This window comes from Lampetra planeri, chromosome 20 (assembly GCF_965212315.1).
Source record: "Lampetra planeri chromosome 20, kcLamPlan1.2.h2, whole genome shotgun sequence".
NCBI lineage: Eukaryota > Metazoa > Chordata > Hyperoartia > Petromyzontiformes > Petromyzontidae > Lampetra > Lampetra planeri.
This window is the reverse complement of record NC_136126.1, coordinates 32,795-50,304: the sequence shown is the minus strand read 5'-3', so window position 1 is coordinate 50,304 and position 17,510 is coordinate 32,795. Positions and strand designations below refer to the sequence as shown.

The window sequence follows — 17,510 nt, the reverse complement described above, 5'->3', positions numbered from 1 at the left end:
AGATGCAGATCAACAACCTCGTAGATGCAGATCAACAACCACGACTTCGTAGATGCAGATCAACAACCTCGTAGATGCAGATCAACAACCACGATCTCGTAGATGCAGATCAACAACCTCGTAGATGCAGAACAACAACCACGACCTCGTAGATGCAGATCAACAACCACGACCTCGTAGATGCAGATCAACGACCACGACCTCGTAGATGCAGAACAACAACCACAACTTCGCATTCAGGTGCTCACGCCAGATAACCGCGTCAGGAGCAGCGGAGTGTGTCGCTGTGATGATGCGCCCTTCGTGTTTGTGGATGGGGCATTATCAGGTCGTGGTTCTCCGCTGTGTCTGGTCGGGATGACCACAGGCGCACACTGCTGACTCCTGCTGCTGCTGGAGACTACATTCCCCACGTGTGCAGCAGCAGCAGGAGCAGCTATCAGCATCTGCCGTGGTTTGGGGTGGGCCATGAGTTGGCATGCTTTGAGTTGGCATGTTCTCCCCATGGCCGAGTTGAACTTTCTCCGGGTCTCCCACCACATTTAGAATGAACGTGCGTTTAAAGTATGAGGCTTCTATTTATTTCCACATAAGCCGCTTCGTCGAGCTGTCATTTGTGGTCACGTCGCTTCTGAAAACGAGCTGCTGGCTGTAACATCATCGCCCTGTGGGGACGAGCCCCGAGCATCTGGGACCCACGATCGCCTCCTGCCACCCGACATCAGAAACTCGCCCCGCGTCTCTCAATTCACGCGCCGACTCACACTTGCTTCCACACAACTTCCACAACCCTTTACTTTGCATATATTTGTGTTCTTGTTGCTCCGTGCCCGTACCGTTCACGTTCCGTTGTAATGTGCACCGATGTCTACTTTATTGCGGGCGATATTGGCACATACAATAAATATTACCTAGTAAAATAAAAAATGGTTGAGTTATCACTCCTTTATCGCTCTTACGATAGCGTTTCCATGAGTTTCACTCTTTGATTCCTCCTGTATCGAGGACTCGGTCTTCCAGACTTTCGTCTCATCCCACACGGTTCACCGACCACACTGCAGCTCACGTCACCTGCTCGCTCACTCACGATGCAAGTCTGCGTCTTCCCCTGCCACGCGACACTGGAACGTCCCCACTCCCCTTCGTCCATTTCCTATAGGCAGTATATAGTACGGGGTAGACTCGTGTGATGTAAGATAATAAAGTTTAGCTGGAAGCATATTATATTTTTTGCGACATAGAATTGTAATGTATTACTTACTGCTAGTAGCTCAGCTTATTGGAAAGTATATTTAGTATACTGATACTATGTAGTTTATATTTTAGTTGTTTACGTGGTGGTTTAATTACTACAGCTACATACTATTAACTCCCTTTATTAATGTTACCCCTATCCCCTCCCTTTGATGCTGTTAATCCTGCATAATGCACGGGCATAATGACTTTAAACCCCCCGCCAAACCTTCTACGCATTTCACAAGTAGTACTAATCGCATATCTGCATTTCCCATAAATATGCTAAATTCCTCTTGATATGCAAATTATTTTGTCAAGGCGCCCTTCCCCCCCTCCATCCCAGCTTAAATAGTCGCTCCAAACTCGGAGTGTGTCATTCAGACTCTGTCTTCTCGACAGACCTGTTCTTCACCTGAGGACGGCTGCTTGCGTTGTGGCCGAAACATCGTGAGAATTATTTTATTATGTTTTTTTATTTCCATTCTACGTGACTTTACCGAAATAACCAAGAAGATGAATCCCTGCAGTCACGAAAGCTTTAAATCGAAAAATATTACGTTTTGTTCAGCCAACCGATTGTACGTGACTTCTGTTTTACTGATTTGAGTTCAACTTTGCAACTCTGTAATTTGTGTTCAATGGTTTATCGGACACTACGAGATGAGAGGCTGTCTTGAACTTGCCTTTTTCTCAACATTTTTGAGAAACATCTTCTCTTGCTGTTAAGTCATGCTGAGAATGTATCATCGGACTTCCTCATTTGTATTCTGCCGCTTGTTGTACGGTTTGTTTAATGGGCCACAACAAATAATGAGTAAGCGTTGTACATTAAAGCCACGCTTAACGACCAATGCAGGCAGTTTTATTTTCAAACTTCAAAGCCAAGTTACTAAATACAATCAGACATAAAATGTTCCAATTGCAAACGATAGCTCCAAATTAAATACTCAAAAAGGTACATTTGACACAAATCAATATCAGTAATTATGTATACTATTTGGTTCTTTCGGTAAAGCCACGTAGGGAGAAAAAATAATAGATCACGACGTTTGGATCGCCACACAAGACGATGGCGATCGAAACGTCGTGATCTATTATTTTTTCTACCTACGTGACTTTACCGAAAGAACCAAAGAATATGGATTCCTGCAGTCACGAAAGCTTCAAATCAAGATAGTAATTATTTAGTTCGCATAAATTCTAAATCGTTTTTTACTTATAATTGATTGCAATTCCACAGACACGAACAATCATTTAAAACAACCATGTCAGCCATGAGTGTTATACTCCATGAGGAATGGCTGGCAATGATGAATGCCCAATATAAAAATCTGTAGTGGTGTTCAGATGTCAGTGACGTACGACGCAGCAGCAGCAGGCTAATTACTCGGTACGAATGTGGCCACCGCTCATCTCCCACTGGGATGAGTGGTGGTGGCTATGCTGGTGGTGGCTATGCTGGTGGTGGCTATGCTGGTGGTGGCTATGCTGGTGGTGGCTATGCTGGTGGTGGCTATGCTGGTGGTGGCTATGCTGGTAGTGGCTATGCTGGTGGTGGCTATGCTGGTGGTGGCTATGCTGGTAGTGGCTATGCTGGTGGTGGCTATGCTGGTGGTGGCTATGCTGGTGGTGGCTATGCTGGTAGTGGCTATGCTGGTAGTGGCTATGCTGGTGGTGGCTATGCTGGTGGTGGCTATGCTGGTGGTGGCTATGCTGGTAATGGCTATGCTGGTAGTAGCTATGCTGGTTGTGGCTATGCTGGTGGTGGCTATGCTGGTGGTGGCTATGCTGGTAGTGGCTATGCTGGTGGTGGCTATGCTGGTGGTGGCTATGCTGGTGGTGGCTATGCTGGTAGTGGCTATGCTGGTAGTGGCTATGCTGGTGGTGGCTATGCTGGTGGTGGCTATGCTGGTGGTGGCTATGCTGGTAGTGGCTATGGTGGTGGTGGCTATGCTGGTGGTGGCTATGCTGGTGGTGGCTATGCTGGTAATGGCTATGCTGGTAGTAGCTATGCTGGTTGTGGCTATGCTGGTGGTGGCTATGCTGGTGGTGGCTATGCTGGTAGTGGCTATGCTGGTGGTGGCTATGCTGGTGGTGGCTATGCTGGTGGTGGCTATGCTGGTAGTGGCTATGCTGGTAGTGGCTATGCTGGTGGTGGCTATGCTGGTGGTGGCTATGCTGGTGGTGGCTATGCTGGTGGTGGCTATGCTGGTAGTGGCTATGGTGGTGGTGGCTATGCTGGTGGTGGCTATGCTGGTGGTGGCTATGCTGGTAATGGCTATGCTGGTAGTAGCTATGCTGGTTGTGGCTATGCTGGTGGTGGCTATGCTGGTAGTGGCTATGCTGGTGGTGGCTATGCTGGTGGTGGCTATGCTGGTGGTGGCTATGCTGGTGGGGCCACTGTGGCCAAGGCAGTGACTGGTAGTTCCGATTGCACTTCCGCTGTAAACAGTATCTGACGAAGACGAGTGGATGGCTTGCATTGATTTTCACCAGCACACAATTACACAGGCTGAAAACGGATTTGCTTACAAACTGCACAATCTTTTAAAATGACTGTGGATGGTTTTCATCACCACTAACAACAACCGTTTTCCATCTCCATGCTAAGGCAACACTCACACTTGCAGAGATGCACCGTTTAAATCTTAGAGTATTTGCTCAAAGCTTAGAGACTGGGCTGCTTAGTGCAAGCTCTTGCAAGTCCAGTAGGGCTTGATGCAGAGCCTGGGCCAGACGGGCTGCAGAGGTGTCTGGGCAGGAATGGAAGGCAGACACAGCCAGGTTGATGTGGTTCTCCATGGGGTTGTAGCAAACGCCATAGCCGTCCTCAACCACTGGCCCAAAGCACATGACGCAATCTGTCCTGGCCGGAACCTGCAACAACGTGCACCACACCAACACAATGTTTACACAACGGATCCTAGTCAAATGCATATACAAACCACAGAATATTCAACAATATTTTGGTCCATCGGACTATTGGCTTTCCAGACCTATATTATGCAGCAGCTTTTGTTTAAGCAAGCAAACACTGAACAGGTTTCGACAGACCTTCTGGGTCTCATTGGCAGCTTATTAAACAAATGCTGCTAGATGTCAAGAAGTTATTGGCAAGATTAATCTAAACTATGGAGTCCGAATCAGTGCTGCTTATAAATGCGTTTAACTCGTTATGCTCCACAACAACGCATGAGTAAAACAAATGATATGCTACTCAAATGAAGATTGAGGCATTGGTGCTTATCTATTTACAGCCCAGAGTGGTAGAAATTCCAAATTCATATGGCGGCAGTAAGTCTATCTATATGACAACCTATCTATATGACTTCCCCACAGAGTGGTACTCATTTTTATTGAACCTGGAAGGAAGGACCGAGTTAACCCTCAAAAACCCTCCTATAGCGAGTCGCTCGCTTTACCGCCGAGCAACCGGAACGAATAATGAATTTGGATGAAATGCACTGGGCACAAATGCACAGAGGGAGGCCTGCCTGGCTCGTGGAGAGGCGGTAATGCATGGCTGCCTGGTAGGTAGGGTCCGAGTAGATCTCGGGCAGTGGGAGCCCTTCCTCCAGCGCCTGCAGCTTCAGCCCCAGCAGATGCCGGTCCACGCCTTGCCCTGTGATGGCCTTAAATACGCACGCTCATTGATCACACATTCACTCTAGTTCAGGGGTAATGTATAGTTATCTTTATTGCCAGCGTCAACAAAACAAGCAGTGAATGCAACTTTTGTCCAATACAGGTGTCACCAAGTGCTGGGGGGCTCACCCGGGTTGTGTATTCACGGTGAGCCTGGATTGCTTTTTTCATGAGCTGCACTTTGGTCTGCCTCTGGGTGACACAGGAACACAGTTCTTCATTGAAGAAATCAGGTGAAAGCCCATTGACACTCAGCAAGTTTCACTTTCAAGGAAACATACAGTATCACAATTAAGAAAACCAATCAAGATTATTTTTATTAAAACATGGTATAAGATTCTTAGGACATGGCTTGAGTAACAAGGCTTTGCTATTAGGGTCGTAAATGAGATAAATGTGGTAAGTTTTTCAAGGAAGTCTTGAAAACAAATGAAACACGACTGCCAGTGGAGGTAACCAGTCATACAGTAGTGGACAGTGCGCTTTTTATTTATAATTAGTAGAACCAAATACACTATTTAATCCAGAAGCAGCTACATATCATACTATAATCATTTAAGTAGTTGGTAACACACACACACACACATGCTAAACAAGAAAAGTTCCCCCATATAGCCTTAACAAACTCTTGGGGCAAATGCCATTTGCGAGCACCTGTGAAGGCCGGTAAGGTTACAGGAGGGGGTGGGTGGCCAGCAACATGCCCGGCCGCCTTTGTATCCCCCCTATGCAAATGTTTACACATCGCACCAGGTACCCATTTAAGGCTGACGCGACCTAAGGGAGGCCCTTGACCTGTTCGGATATTCATCACTGGGGTTGGCCTAGAGCAGGAATCGAACTCGAGTCGCCAGGTTCACCGTGCAGTGCGCTCCCCACGACACACAGACACACATACGTCACAGTTGGGGTCTCCCATGGCTCGTGAGAAGGCGAGCGAGTGGCGTGAGGTCGAACGGATCGTTTCCGTGCGTCCCAGGCGAAACATCCGCAGCGAGGCACTCTCATAGGTGGCACAGGGCTGTGCATACAACCTGCACCACAGCCCCAGAACAGCACCTCAACATGCCGCTGTACTCTCCTCCACTACAAACCACACGCCACCACCACCACACCACGATGTGGAATTGCTTTCAAGACTGGGTTGGTGTGACACTTGCAGTTTTACACACTGGCAATGATGTGCAGGCAGGCATTTGTGTCACACCTGTAGTGGTGTCGCACACCTATAGAAGTGTCATACCTGTAGTTGTCACGTACCTGTAGTAAGCAAGCTGCAGCCCTATTTGTATGAAAGCATCCGGGCTGAGTTTCTGTGACTTTGGGAAGCCTTTGCCAAAATTCTTGAACACAAAGCACTCCACTTCCAAGTTTGCAACCAGCCTGCATACATAAAGGAGGCACACGCACACATTTTAATGCACACTTCCTGGCACTGCACGAGGGATGAAAGCATTCTCTTACCTGGGAGACCCTCTCATTGAGTCTCAACTCTCCTTTAGGAGGGTCCTGCCAAGTATTCGCAGTAGGGGGCGATAATGCTCCTGTGTGCGATCTCAATTGAATAATTTGCAGGGCATATATCAGCATTGGCATGTTTTTGCCAATACCGGTTACATTGTGTGGGTTTAGCTATGGGAAGAAACTGAAGAAACTGGAGAACCAGGAGAAAAACTCATGAAGAACAGGAGGAGAACAAACTTGACACAGAAAGGCGAACGAGTTGGGGACCGAACCCATGCTCTTCTTGCTGGGAGGCAGAACTGTTATCAGTGCGCCACCCTGTCGTCCCATTAACAGATATTGATCTCTTCAAAATATCGAAACCATGCACATGCTTTTCAAGCGATTGGAGTCATTATAACCTTCGTACCACATAAGGAATAAGTTCATGAACAGCTCATACAGTGATGCTCATGGTTTTTAGTGCATTATTTCACCCAAAGTGGGGCTGTGAGAGGCTCACTGGTCCAGGCCGACTTTGGCCTCAGCTGCAAGCGCGAGCAGCTCAGGGCTCAGGGAGAACTGCAGGTGCCGTGGCTCCGCTCCGTGCACCGGGGCTCCCTGCGAGGTCGTGGGTGCCGTTTGCTGCCTGGATTTCTCGCTGCCGGACACCGGAGACCATGTGCACACAAACACGCACGCGCTCAACGTGGGCACCAACCTCCCGGACACCTATTTTAAAACAACGATTTTATTTTAGCAGGTAAAGCCCACTGAGTTATTAGCTCTTTTTCAGAAGCGACCTAGCCAAAAATTATAGCTCAACGAAGTGGCTTATCATGTGGAAGTTTATAGCAGCAAAATAATCTAAAAGCATGTTCTTCAACGTGATGGTAAAACCCGGAGGACTCGGAGAAAAATCCACACTACCACAGGGAGAATATGCAAACTCCAAATATACAGGCATCATCAGGGTTGGGATCGAACCCATGTCCTGCATACCAGGTGTGGGAAATAACATCTCCCCACCATGGTGCAATCCGCAGCGTCCACCGCTGCATGCGTCAGGGTGAGTCGCGCTGGCAGGCGTACGCACCAGTAGGCCACCACGTGGTCGACGAGCGCGACGATGGGCGGGCCCTCGGCCGGCGCGTGCTCATAGATGAGGCCGCATGTGCCGCCATCTCCAACTATGAACTGAATTGACAGGGACGCATCGGCCGGTCAGCCCATGGCAGCAGGCCCAGTCACACGCAAAAACCATTGATCCACATTTGACCTCTTCTATCTAGACTGTCAAAGTAAGCGTTATTAGAGAGAGCAAGGGATACATTTCAGATTAAAACATATAAGATTTTACGGACAATTTCTGATCTTGTTTGGATTGTGGATCATTGACTCAATCTTCATTTGAAGCTTTCGTGACTGCAGGAATCCATACTCTCAGGTTATTTCGGTAAAGTCACGTGGGTAGAAAAAATAATAAAAGAACACGACGTTTCGGTCACAACACAAGCGTCTGTCATCAGGTGAGAAAGAATGATCTGCTGTAGTGGCTTTATATAGGCACGGGAGGGGGGGGGGAAGGGGGGGTTTTAGAGTCGTGGCTGCAGGAGTTCACGGGGGGGGGGGGGGGACACGGTTTGTGGCCCCCCCCCCCCCGAACTCCTGTAGCCACGACTCTACAAACACCCCCCTTCCCCCTTCCCCTCCTGTGCCTATATAAAGCCACTACAGCAGATCATTCTTTCTCACCTGATGACGGACGCTTGTGTTGCGACCGAAACGTCGTGTTCTTTTATTATTTCTTCTTCTTCTACCTACGTGACTTTACCGAAAGAAGCAGAGTATGGATCATTGACTCCTTGTTCTCACGTCGTTGTGCTATGTTGATGTGCTATCAACAGGGATGTCACCCGATGCCACGTGACAACAGTTTTGGAGAAAGTGCAGAAGTTGTCATATTAGTGACATATTAGTCATATTAAGTTATGTCATATTAGTGACCTCACTTGGGATTTTCAGATCAGTTCAAAACAAATGCATATTTTGGATCACCCAAAAATGTGTTATCAAGGCCAACCTTTCAATTATTTAGGATCAATCTGAAATTTTGGAGCACATTCCTCGTCAGCACTCACTGTCCCATACAAAATACACAAAGGGCCTGTTAAGCCTTGCAGACTGTTTGATGCACACTTTTTGGTGTTTAGTTTGTTGTCCTTCCCCTGCACCTCCGATTTGCACAGTTGGCTACGTACTGTGCGAAAGAGGTTCAACATACATTCGTGGGAAATGAAAGACTCTCCTGTCTGTACACGACCACTATACAACTTTGCACTGCACCAAATATAACTTTGAACGTGATGTATCTAAAATTTGCCAACTCTCAGAGCAATTGAAGGACTAAATCACATAGAACTGAATCTCTAATAGTTGCTCCATTGTCCACACAACATCCTCAGAAGTGTAATAACAATGCATGTGCACAAGTGTGCACAGGTCAAGTGTCATGCATGCACACCTGCAAGGTCTTGTCAAACCAGCGGTTGGCACTGTGCAGCGCGCTGCCGCCTCCATGCAACATCTGTGCCGCAGCGAGGCTCATGTCCCACTCGGGGCGCTGGCCGGGCCCGTCCAGGCACAAGGCGAATGCGCTGCGTTCTACCGTGTCCACGCTGCCCCGGTGCTTCTCGTCTGCGCACGTCCCCCAGCACAGTCACAGGGGCACGGATACGAGCGAGTGTCCCTCGTCCAGTGTTGTGCGTCACTGACGCAGGCGTCTTAGGGAACACTCAAGGCACAAGCTCAATTGTAATAGTGGTTGTAGTGTTGAAACACTCGCCCCCCGCCCCCCCCCTCATAGGAAGGTGGAATTTCCATGTATGGCTGAGGGCTATAAAAAGGAAATTAGTCTTGCCTCAATGCTCACTTGAGCGGGAAATAACTTTTATTTTGTTGGCAAGGAGTGTGGATTCCCAAGGTGAACGGCACCTGCAGTCAGCACTTGGTAGGCCTTGGCCCAGCTGTCCCGGTCTTGGGCAGTGAGCAGCCCCACGACCCCAGGGGCAAGGCCCAGGGAGTGGGTACGAATGTTCTTCAGCTGCTCGTACAGATCTTCCACATCCAGCGCTTTGCCATCGGCTCCATACACTTCCATGTGATAAAACTGCAAAGGAAAAGCCACACAAACCCACAGACATTAGTAAGATGGAATGTGAATTAATTTTAGTGTTGCAGCGGAAGTCCTCTAAAACGCAAGCGGCATTGCTCAATATTTGGAAAAATATCCTGGCCACAGGGACTCGTCCACCATATCTCTGCCGTATGTTGGACTTCTTTTGCACCGTACGTAACCAACCGTACTGATCGGAGGTGTAGTAGGCGAGCACAAACATCCCTGCTCCTGACAACGCTGAGCCAAGCAAGACCCTTCCACTACCGTGCTTATGCAAGAACTATGGGTAGAGAAAGACCCAACAAGCCTGGTAGATTTTAGAGAGAGTTGTGTGGAAATCCACCCCGCAGCGGCAGGGGGAGAGGAACCTATGAGAGCCTGGTTTTCTCTCTCTGCGTGTCCCTGTTTGTCAAATTTCACACTTAACTTCTAATTTAGCAATCTTTGGAGAATGTAATCAACCAGGCGATGCATTAATTGTGTGTTAGTCGACTCTCTGTGTTGCATTGCCTTACATTTCCAAAAAATTGCTAAGTTTGTTTTCTCAAACTGCCTATTTCTCTCTCTAAAATTTACCAGGCTCTCATAGGTCCATTCTCTCTTCCTCTCCCCCTGCCGCTGCGGGTGGATTTCCACACAACTCTCTCTAAAATCTACCAGGCTTGTTGGGTCTTTCTCTACCCTGCCGCCGCGTGGTGGATTTTCACACAGCTCTCTCATTGACATGCTAATTTCTCTGCTCCAGCAGACTCACCTCTCTCTCTGACCCCCCCTCTCTCTATTTAAGGCCTCGACACAGAGGCGTTGGGTCTGTGTGTCTATGTTGTGTGTCTCTCTCTGTGTGTGTCTCTGTGTTGTCTCTCTGCTTGTGTGTCTCCGTGTCTATGTTTTGTCTCTCTCAAGTTTATAAATCTTTGGAAGAACGTAATCAACCAGGTAGGGTGTTGACTGTTATGTTAGCCAACTCTCTGTGTTGTATTGCATTATATTTGTAAGTTCACGAGTTTTGTTTTCTACCTGATGACAATTGCTTGTGTTGCAATCGAAACGTCGTATTCCATTATTTAATTTATTTTATTTCTACGTGACTTTACCGAAAGAACCAAAGAGTAATTCCTGCAGTCACGAAAGCTTTAAATCAAGTATCAAGAGAGATATATTGTGACTTAAAGGTTTCACGTTCTAACATGTGAATGACCAGTTAGTGCAGACTAGGGGTTCCCAATCTCTCTGTGTGTTGAACGTCAACCATACTAAATGGAGGTGCAGGGGAAAGACAAAAAACGAAAGAGTCGATCAATCAATAAAACTTTACTTATATAGCACAATTCGTGCAAAGCATGCAATGTAAAATGCTTTTTAGGACTAAATCAAGGGACTGACATAAAATACATATGACTGTAAACTCCAAAAATGAGTCGCTGACCGCTTTTCAGTTAAACATGCAGTGTTTTGTGATAAAAAGGTATCTGCAAGAGTTCCACGGAGTACTTCCTAGGGTCTTGCAGAGGTTCTATTAGCAGTCTACAAAGCACAGGTCGGGACCACTGGCATTAACACTCACGTGAGCATTGCTGGCCACGGTAATGTGCTTCGGCGGACAGGCGTCACGCGCAACGTTGCGCACCGAGTCACGCGGGAAGCCTGGCACGCGGCACGATGAGAAGAGCCGATAGTACTGGTCCATGCAGAGCGGGCGGCCTCCCAGGTGCTCCACTGGCAGAGATTCGCTGGGCGATAGAAATGCACAAGCGATTAGAGGGTGACTGGTCAGGCGTGTTCACGTTCGTAACTCATGAAGCACAGCACTTGCTTATTCCAGGTGGTGAACTTGATGATACTAAATGGGATAATTGCACATCGGGTTTTTTTTCTTCCAAATCAGCTCAGCGACTGGAAAGGCTCATGTCTACATTTTAAGCACTCGCATAACTGTCAACACAAAGCCTGCTTGGACATGTGCATACATGTGTGAACATGTATGTGAATGATCAAGTCTGCCAGGCTTAACCTGTGTCACAAGCTCATAACATACATTTCAAAAGGTCCCAGGTACAGTTTACCTTGAACCAGTTTAGGTTTATGCTGGAGGATGCAAATTTAGTGGAAAAGTAAGAATGTGCTAGAGATTACATAGATATCTCCTCCTGAATGAGTTTTCTTTAAGAGAAAAACATCACTGTATTTCATGTTAAAACGTGTACAGTCACACAACTTAGCATTATTTTTTAAATCGCTTAGTTTTCATATGTGGCAAGCCTGGCAGTATGAGCAAAAATACTTTTTATATATTTAGCTCATAGCAGGGGATGGTGCCACGTACTTGTCAACCATTGCCTTGTAGTCGAGCACCCCGGCAATCAGCTGCGCAGCAAACCTGCCAGAGAGACGTGTACCTCGTCACGGTGAGCATGACGGTGATGTCTGTCAAACTGAGATGGGGGTCGAGAGCAAGGGTTCCCATCCTTCCTGGATCTGGGGACCGCTCTCAACCCTAAACAAAATGTGCGGACCGCCATGCGGTGAAATTATGGTGTTTTGTGAATTGAATCGCATGTGTTCATTATTTATTATTCTTGGCTACTCAGGAAAGCCTCACCGAGTCTACTCGTTTTCTTGAGGGTCCTGCCAATGTATTGCAAGAGGGGCAAGTTGGTGCTATGTGCAATCCCAATTGAGTAATTTGCAAGTAATTTTCATCATTAGGATGTTTGGCCAATATCAGTTGTATTGTATGTTTTTAGCGATGGAAAGAAAGTGGAGAAACCAGAGAAAACCCAAGTAGAACAGGGGGAGAATATACAAACTCCACACAGAATGGCACCAATGTCAAGAATTTAACTCAGGACCTTCTTGCTGTGAGCCAGAAGTATTACCAATGCGACACCTTGCCATCAAATCTGCACCACCCTATCTGCAACTTTCCATGGCCCTGTCGACCACCAGTGGCCCACACACCACTGGTTGGAATCCTCCGGTCTATTGGTTTGACAGCGCACATTTCACAACCAACTTGGGCGTCATGGTGGCACAGCGGTGACACCTGAGCCTTACAGCGAGAATGCTTTGGGTTCAATTCCGAAGGGATCCGCATGTTCTCGAGCTGTTCTCTTTGGATTCCTCCTGTATCTAAAGACACATACCGTACAACGTAACTGGTGTTGGCCAAGCATCCCAATGCTGAAAACATTACTCTATTGGCATTACACATAGCAGCAACATCGTCCCTGACTCTGAAAACCTGCCAGGACTCTCCTAAAAAAAGTATTGAGACTCAACGAGGCCTTTTTAGGGAAATAAGCATAAATGTGTTCGTAACTTTGCAGTGCTCAAGAACGCGGCCACACCAGAGCTGTCCATGTGCATCGCGATAGGGCTGATGGGGCAGCACCACCCCCGGACTCGAATGCACCACGACAGGCAGACGGTATTCCAGATACGCCATCAGCAGCCACCAGTCCGAGAGCTGTAGCCATACAAGCCACGCGCACACACTCAACAGGTATCACAGAAAACTGTACATTTGGAAGTCTTATGATTGTGTATGAAGCTCAGTGTCAAAATTCCATAAGATTAGATATTTTTTTACCAAATGGTACACCTTAAAGAAAAAGTAGAATAGTGTAAAACTAGAAAACCATGAAGCAGGAGGTAACACTGTCAAAAAGCAAATTCGCGAAAGGCGTTATGCAAAACGAGAGCACACAATACAGGTTACCTTCTGAACACTCAACAGCTCCTTTATACTGTCCTTAACGCATACACTACCCCAAGCCTTAACCTTCGAGTTGTATCTATTAATACAAAGTATTTTAGATGTCTTATCACGTCACTCATTTATCTGGTCAGGTGGTTCAGAGGTAGAGCGAGTGGCTGCAAGTTCAAATCCTTACTAGGGGTTGACTCGGCCCATCAACCCTGAGGTCGGTGAAATAGTTACTAATTCGTGGGGAAGTCAACAGAGGCTGTCCTGTTGGTAGCCTCATTTCTTCCACAGGACTGTGCAATTTCCACCACGGGCCCAGAGCTGTTCAAAGGAGATGGGACCGTCTCAATGCTCATAGAGAAGTAAATCACTTTGAATGTTTCAATTTTTGTCTCACCACCCAAATTTCCTACGGGGGGTTCCCACCGAGCAAAGGTCCTCCCCTGCGGCGCCTCACCCAGTTTTCGCGCTCACGAGCACGACGCTCCAGCCCGGCCTGCAGCACCTCCCCCACTCCTCCTGGCTGCGCAAACTCCCGCAGCAAGCGGCGGGTATGTTCCATCTGTGTCGAGTCTTCTCCGGCGAGCGGAGCCACCACGTCTGCGTAGCGAGTCAACGTGTCCACGAGCGGCGGCACTGGGAGACGGGCCAGCGAGCTCTGGTGGGCCATGAAGCGGCCTTGCATCCGGCCCGGTGCAAGGGGCCGCACCAGGCCACTGGCCCGCAGGCCCCCAGGCGCCATTGGCCCGGGTGAGCGAACCATATTGCGCCACGGCAGCTGCCAAAAGCGAACCACGGCAGGAGTCACACATTGTCCGCCACAGCTCCTCCACGTTCCCAGTCTCGGCTGTCCCTCTCTATGCCTCCCTCACCCTGCGCCCTGTCACGCTTCCTTTTCCGTCCCTTCTTGACAAACGTCACTGGAACGAACTCCCACTGCACATGAAATAATCATCTTCACCTGCCTGCTTTCATTCCTGCCTGAAAACAACCCCCATCTCTTCTCCCTTGTCCACCCTACTGCTTACCCCAACCCCTCCTTCACGACTCCCTCCTGTCTTTTCACCATAACTGCACCAGTAGTTTAAATAATCTCACTCTTTATTTTCATCACTATTATCTTAGATACATTATTGTATAATCATTGTAAAGCGTCTTGGATTAAGGCGCTATATAAATCATATATGACGCTCTAAATCTCATTCTTGGGAGAAGACAAGGCGGCATCAATATGGGTTTCCCATAAAAGAACATTAGACGAGGCTATTAGTGGCTCTGCTGGGAATGCCAACACTTGGCAGAACTAAGCCCCGTAGAGCGTGACACCTCTTGACACGTGCAGCCATAGGTGGAAACCACAACACACACACAACAGTCTGTTTGCATATGCAAAATAAGAGTGTATTATTTAAACATCCCATTGGCCACAGTGCCTTCTGTGGCATTTATGAATCTGATTATTTATCCTGGAGGAATTCGATGAGCTATTAATGTCCAGTAGGGGCGGGTGAGCAAGTCACATTTTTCGGCAGAATCGGTTCTACACCGGCGAACTGTGGACCGATTTCGGCACAAAGTGTCTCATAAGGAGAGTCAGGCCTGTTTGAATCAAGACTGGTGAACTGCCAGAACTTTATAGTCAAGGGCCCTTTGCATATATGATTTGGCGTTGAGGATCACGCGTGGAGCTGAGGGCGCGGGGCAGTATTTGATCCTGCAGCTGTTGCTGCTGTCCTCGTTGGCGGCCACTGCGGGGTCACTGGAGCACCACCACTCCCCCCGTCTCTCCCCCCCCCCCCCGTCTCTCTCCCGATCTCATCCGTCTGTCCGCGTCTCTCTCCACTACCCCCTGTATCTCACCCGTCTCTCCCCACTACCCCCTGTATCTCCCCCGTCTCTCTCCACTACCCCCTGCATCTCCCCCGTCTCTCTCCACTACCCCCTGTATCTCCCCCGTCTCTCTCCACTACCCCCTGTATCTCACCGTCTCTCTCCACTACCCCCTGTATCTCACCGTCTCTCTCCACTACCCCCTGTATCTCACCCGTCTCTCCCCACTACCCCCTGTATCTCCCCCGTCTCTCTCCACTACCCCCTGTATCTCCCCCGTCTCTCTCCACTACCCCCTGTATCTCACCGTCTCTCTCCACTACCCCCTGTATCTCACCCTTCTCTCTCCACTACCCCCTGTATCTCCCTCGTCTCTCTCCACTACCCCCTGCATCTCCCCCGTCTCTCTCCACTACCCCCTGTATCTCCCTCGTCTCTCTCAACTACCCCCTGTATCTCCCCCGTCTCTCTCCACTACCCCCTGTATCTCCCTCGTCTCTCTCCACTACCCCCTGTATCTCCCCCGTCTCTCTCCACTACCCCCTGTATCTCCCTCGTCTCTCTCCACTACCCCCTGCATCTCCCCCGTCTCTCTCCACTACCCCCTGTATCTCCCTCGTCTCTCTCAACTACCCCCTGTATCTCCCCCGTCTCTCTCCACTACCCCCTGTATCTCCCTCGTCTCTCTCCACTACCCCCTGTATCTCCCTCGTCTCTCTCCACTACCCCCTGTATCTCACCGTCTCTCTCCACTACCCCCTGTATCTCCCTCGTCTCTCTCCACTACCCCCTGTATCTCCCCCGTCTCTCTCCACTACCCCCTGTATCTCCCCCGTCTCTCTCCACTACCCCCTGTATCTCCCTCGTCTCTCTCCACTACCCCCTGCATCTCCCCCGTCTCTCTCCACTACCCCCTGTATCTCCCCCGTCTCTCTCCACTACCCCCTGTATCTCCCCCGTCTCTCTCCACTACCCCCTGTATCTCCCCCGTCTCTCTCCACTACCCCCTGTATCTCCCCCGTCTCTCTCCACTACCCCCTGTATCTCCCCCGTCTCTCTCCACTACCCCCTGTATCTCCCCCGTCTCTCTCCACTACCCCCTGCATCTCCCCCGTCTCTCTCCACTACCCCCCGTCTCTCCCCTCTCACCCCGCGCTCCCCCTGCCTCTACTTGGCCCGACTCCGCAGTGGCGACGTGTCACGCGGCACCTCGGTGAAGAGCGACGCCTCCACACCACTCCACGGGGGAGTTTGCGGGTTCGCAACATCAAGGGCCACACGGCTCCCTATATCCGAGCCCCCCACTCTCTCTCCCTGCAAGTGCCCCAGTCGCTCCCTCATGACGCTCTCCCCAGTCTCTCCCCGCTCTCACCCTGCGCTCTCCCCGCTCACAACCAAACGCTCCTCCCTGTCCCCTGATCTCATCCCGCACGTCCCGCACTCCCTCAGAACTCTCTCCACGCTCTCTCCACACTCTCCGCACTCTCTCCACGCTCTCTCCACACTCTCCGCACTCTCCACGCACTCTTCACACTCTCTCTACGCTCTCCGAACTCTCTCTACGCTCTCCACACTGTCCGCACTCTCTCCGCACTCTCTCTCTACGCTCTCCACGCACTCTTCACACTCTCTCTACGCTCTCCACGCACTCTCTCTACGCTCTCCACACTCTCTCCGCACTCTCTCTCTACGCTCTCCGCACTCTCTCTCTACGCTCTCTACGCTCTCCACACTCTCTCCGCACTCTCTCTACGCTCTCCACACTCTCCGCACTCTCTCCGCACTGTCCACGCTCTCACCGTCTCCACGACCGAGCGCAGCAGCATCGCGACTCCGCGTGGACCTTGAGCCTCGCGCCACGGGGCGGGACTCTGGAGGGAGGGGGTCACCGGAAGTGAAGCCCCGCCCACAGAACTCGCGTCACAGGTCACGTGCAGTGCCTGCCTCTTGATTCGTGCCACGTCGCACCCTCTGGTGGCCACTCTCAGTACTACAATGCATTCAAAACGTGTCATTCGTACTGTTTGGTTCTTTCGGTAAAGTCACGTAGAAGGGAAATAATAATAGATCACGACGTTTCGATCGCAACACAAGCAATCGTCATCAGGTGGGACAACCACAGAAAGAAAAAACTGCTGAAGTAGGCGAGAGATCTGCCGTGGCACGAGGTTATATAGTAGTGTATAGTGTAACCAACATGGACACTTGCTAAATAACTTAACCAACATGGACACTCGCTAAATAACCTAACCAACATGGACACTCGCTAAATAACCTAACCAACATGGACACTCGCTAAATAACCTAACCAACATGGACACTCGCTAAATAACCTAACCAACATGGACACTCGCTAAATAACCTAACCAACATGGACACTCGCTAAATAACCTAACCAACATGGACACTCGCTAAATAACCTAACCAACATGGACACTCGCTAAATAACTTAACCAACATGGACACTCGCTA

The 17,510-nt window shown here is 49.3% G+C and overlaps 1 protein-coding gene across 2 annotated transcripts; it reads right to left on the bottom strand.

Moving 5' to 3' along the window:
• Positions 1–2,071: 2,071 nt before the first annotated feature.
• LOC144724204 (carnitine O-acetyltransferase-like) lies at positions 2,072–16,958 on the bottom strand. Of its 2 annotated transcripts, XM_078603120.1 has the most exons (14): positions 16,838–16,958; positions 13,666–13,986; positions 12,850–12,968; positions 11,826–11,879; positions 11,067–11,232; positions 9,319–9,493; positions 8,849–9,021; positions 7,421–7,521; positions 6,848–6,985; positions 6,142–6,264; positions 5,780–5,915; positions 5,011–5,073; positions 4,731–4,868; positions 2,072–4,113 (listed from the first exon to the last, which is right to left on the bottom strand). In XM_078603120.1, exons 1-14 carry the CDS (start codon positions 16,862–16,864, stop codon positions 3,898–3,900), a joined length of 1,950 nt encoding a protein of 649 aa, XP_078459246.1. In that variant the 5' UTR covers positions 16,865–16,958; the 3' UTR covers positions 2,072–3,897. The 2 variants fall into 2 exon arrangements, with proteins under 2 accessions (XP_078459246.1, XP_078459247.1); XM_078603121.1 differs by lacking the exon at positions 11,826–11,879.
• Between the last annotated feature and the right edge of the window lie 552 nt (positions 16,959–17,510).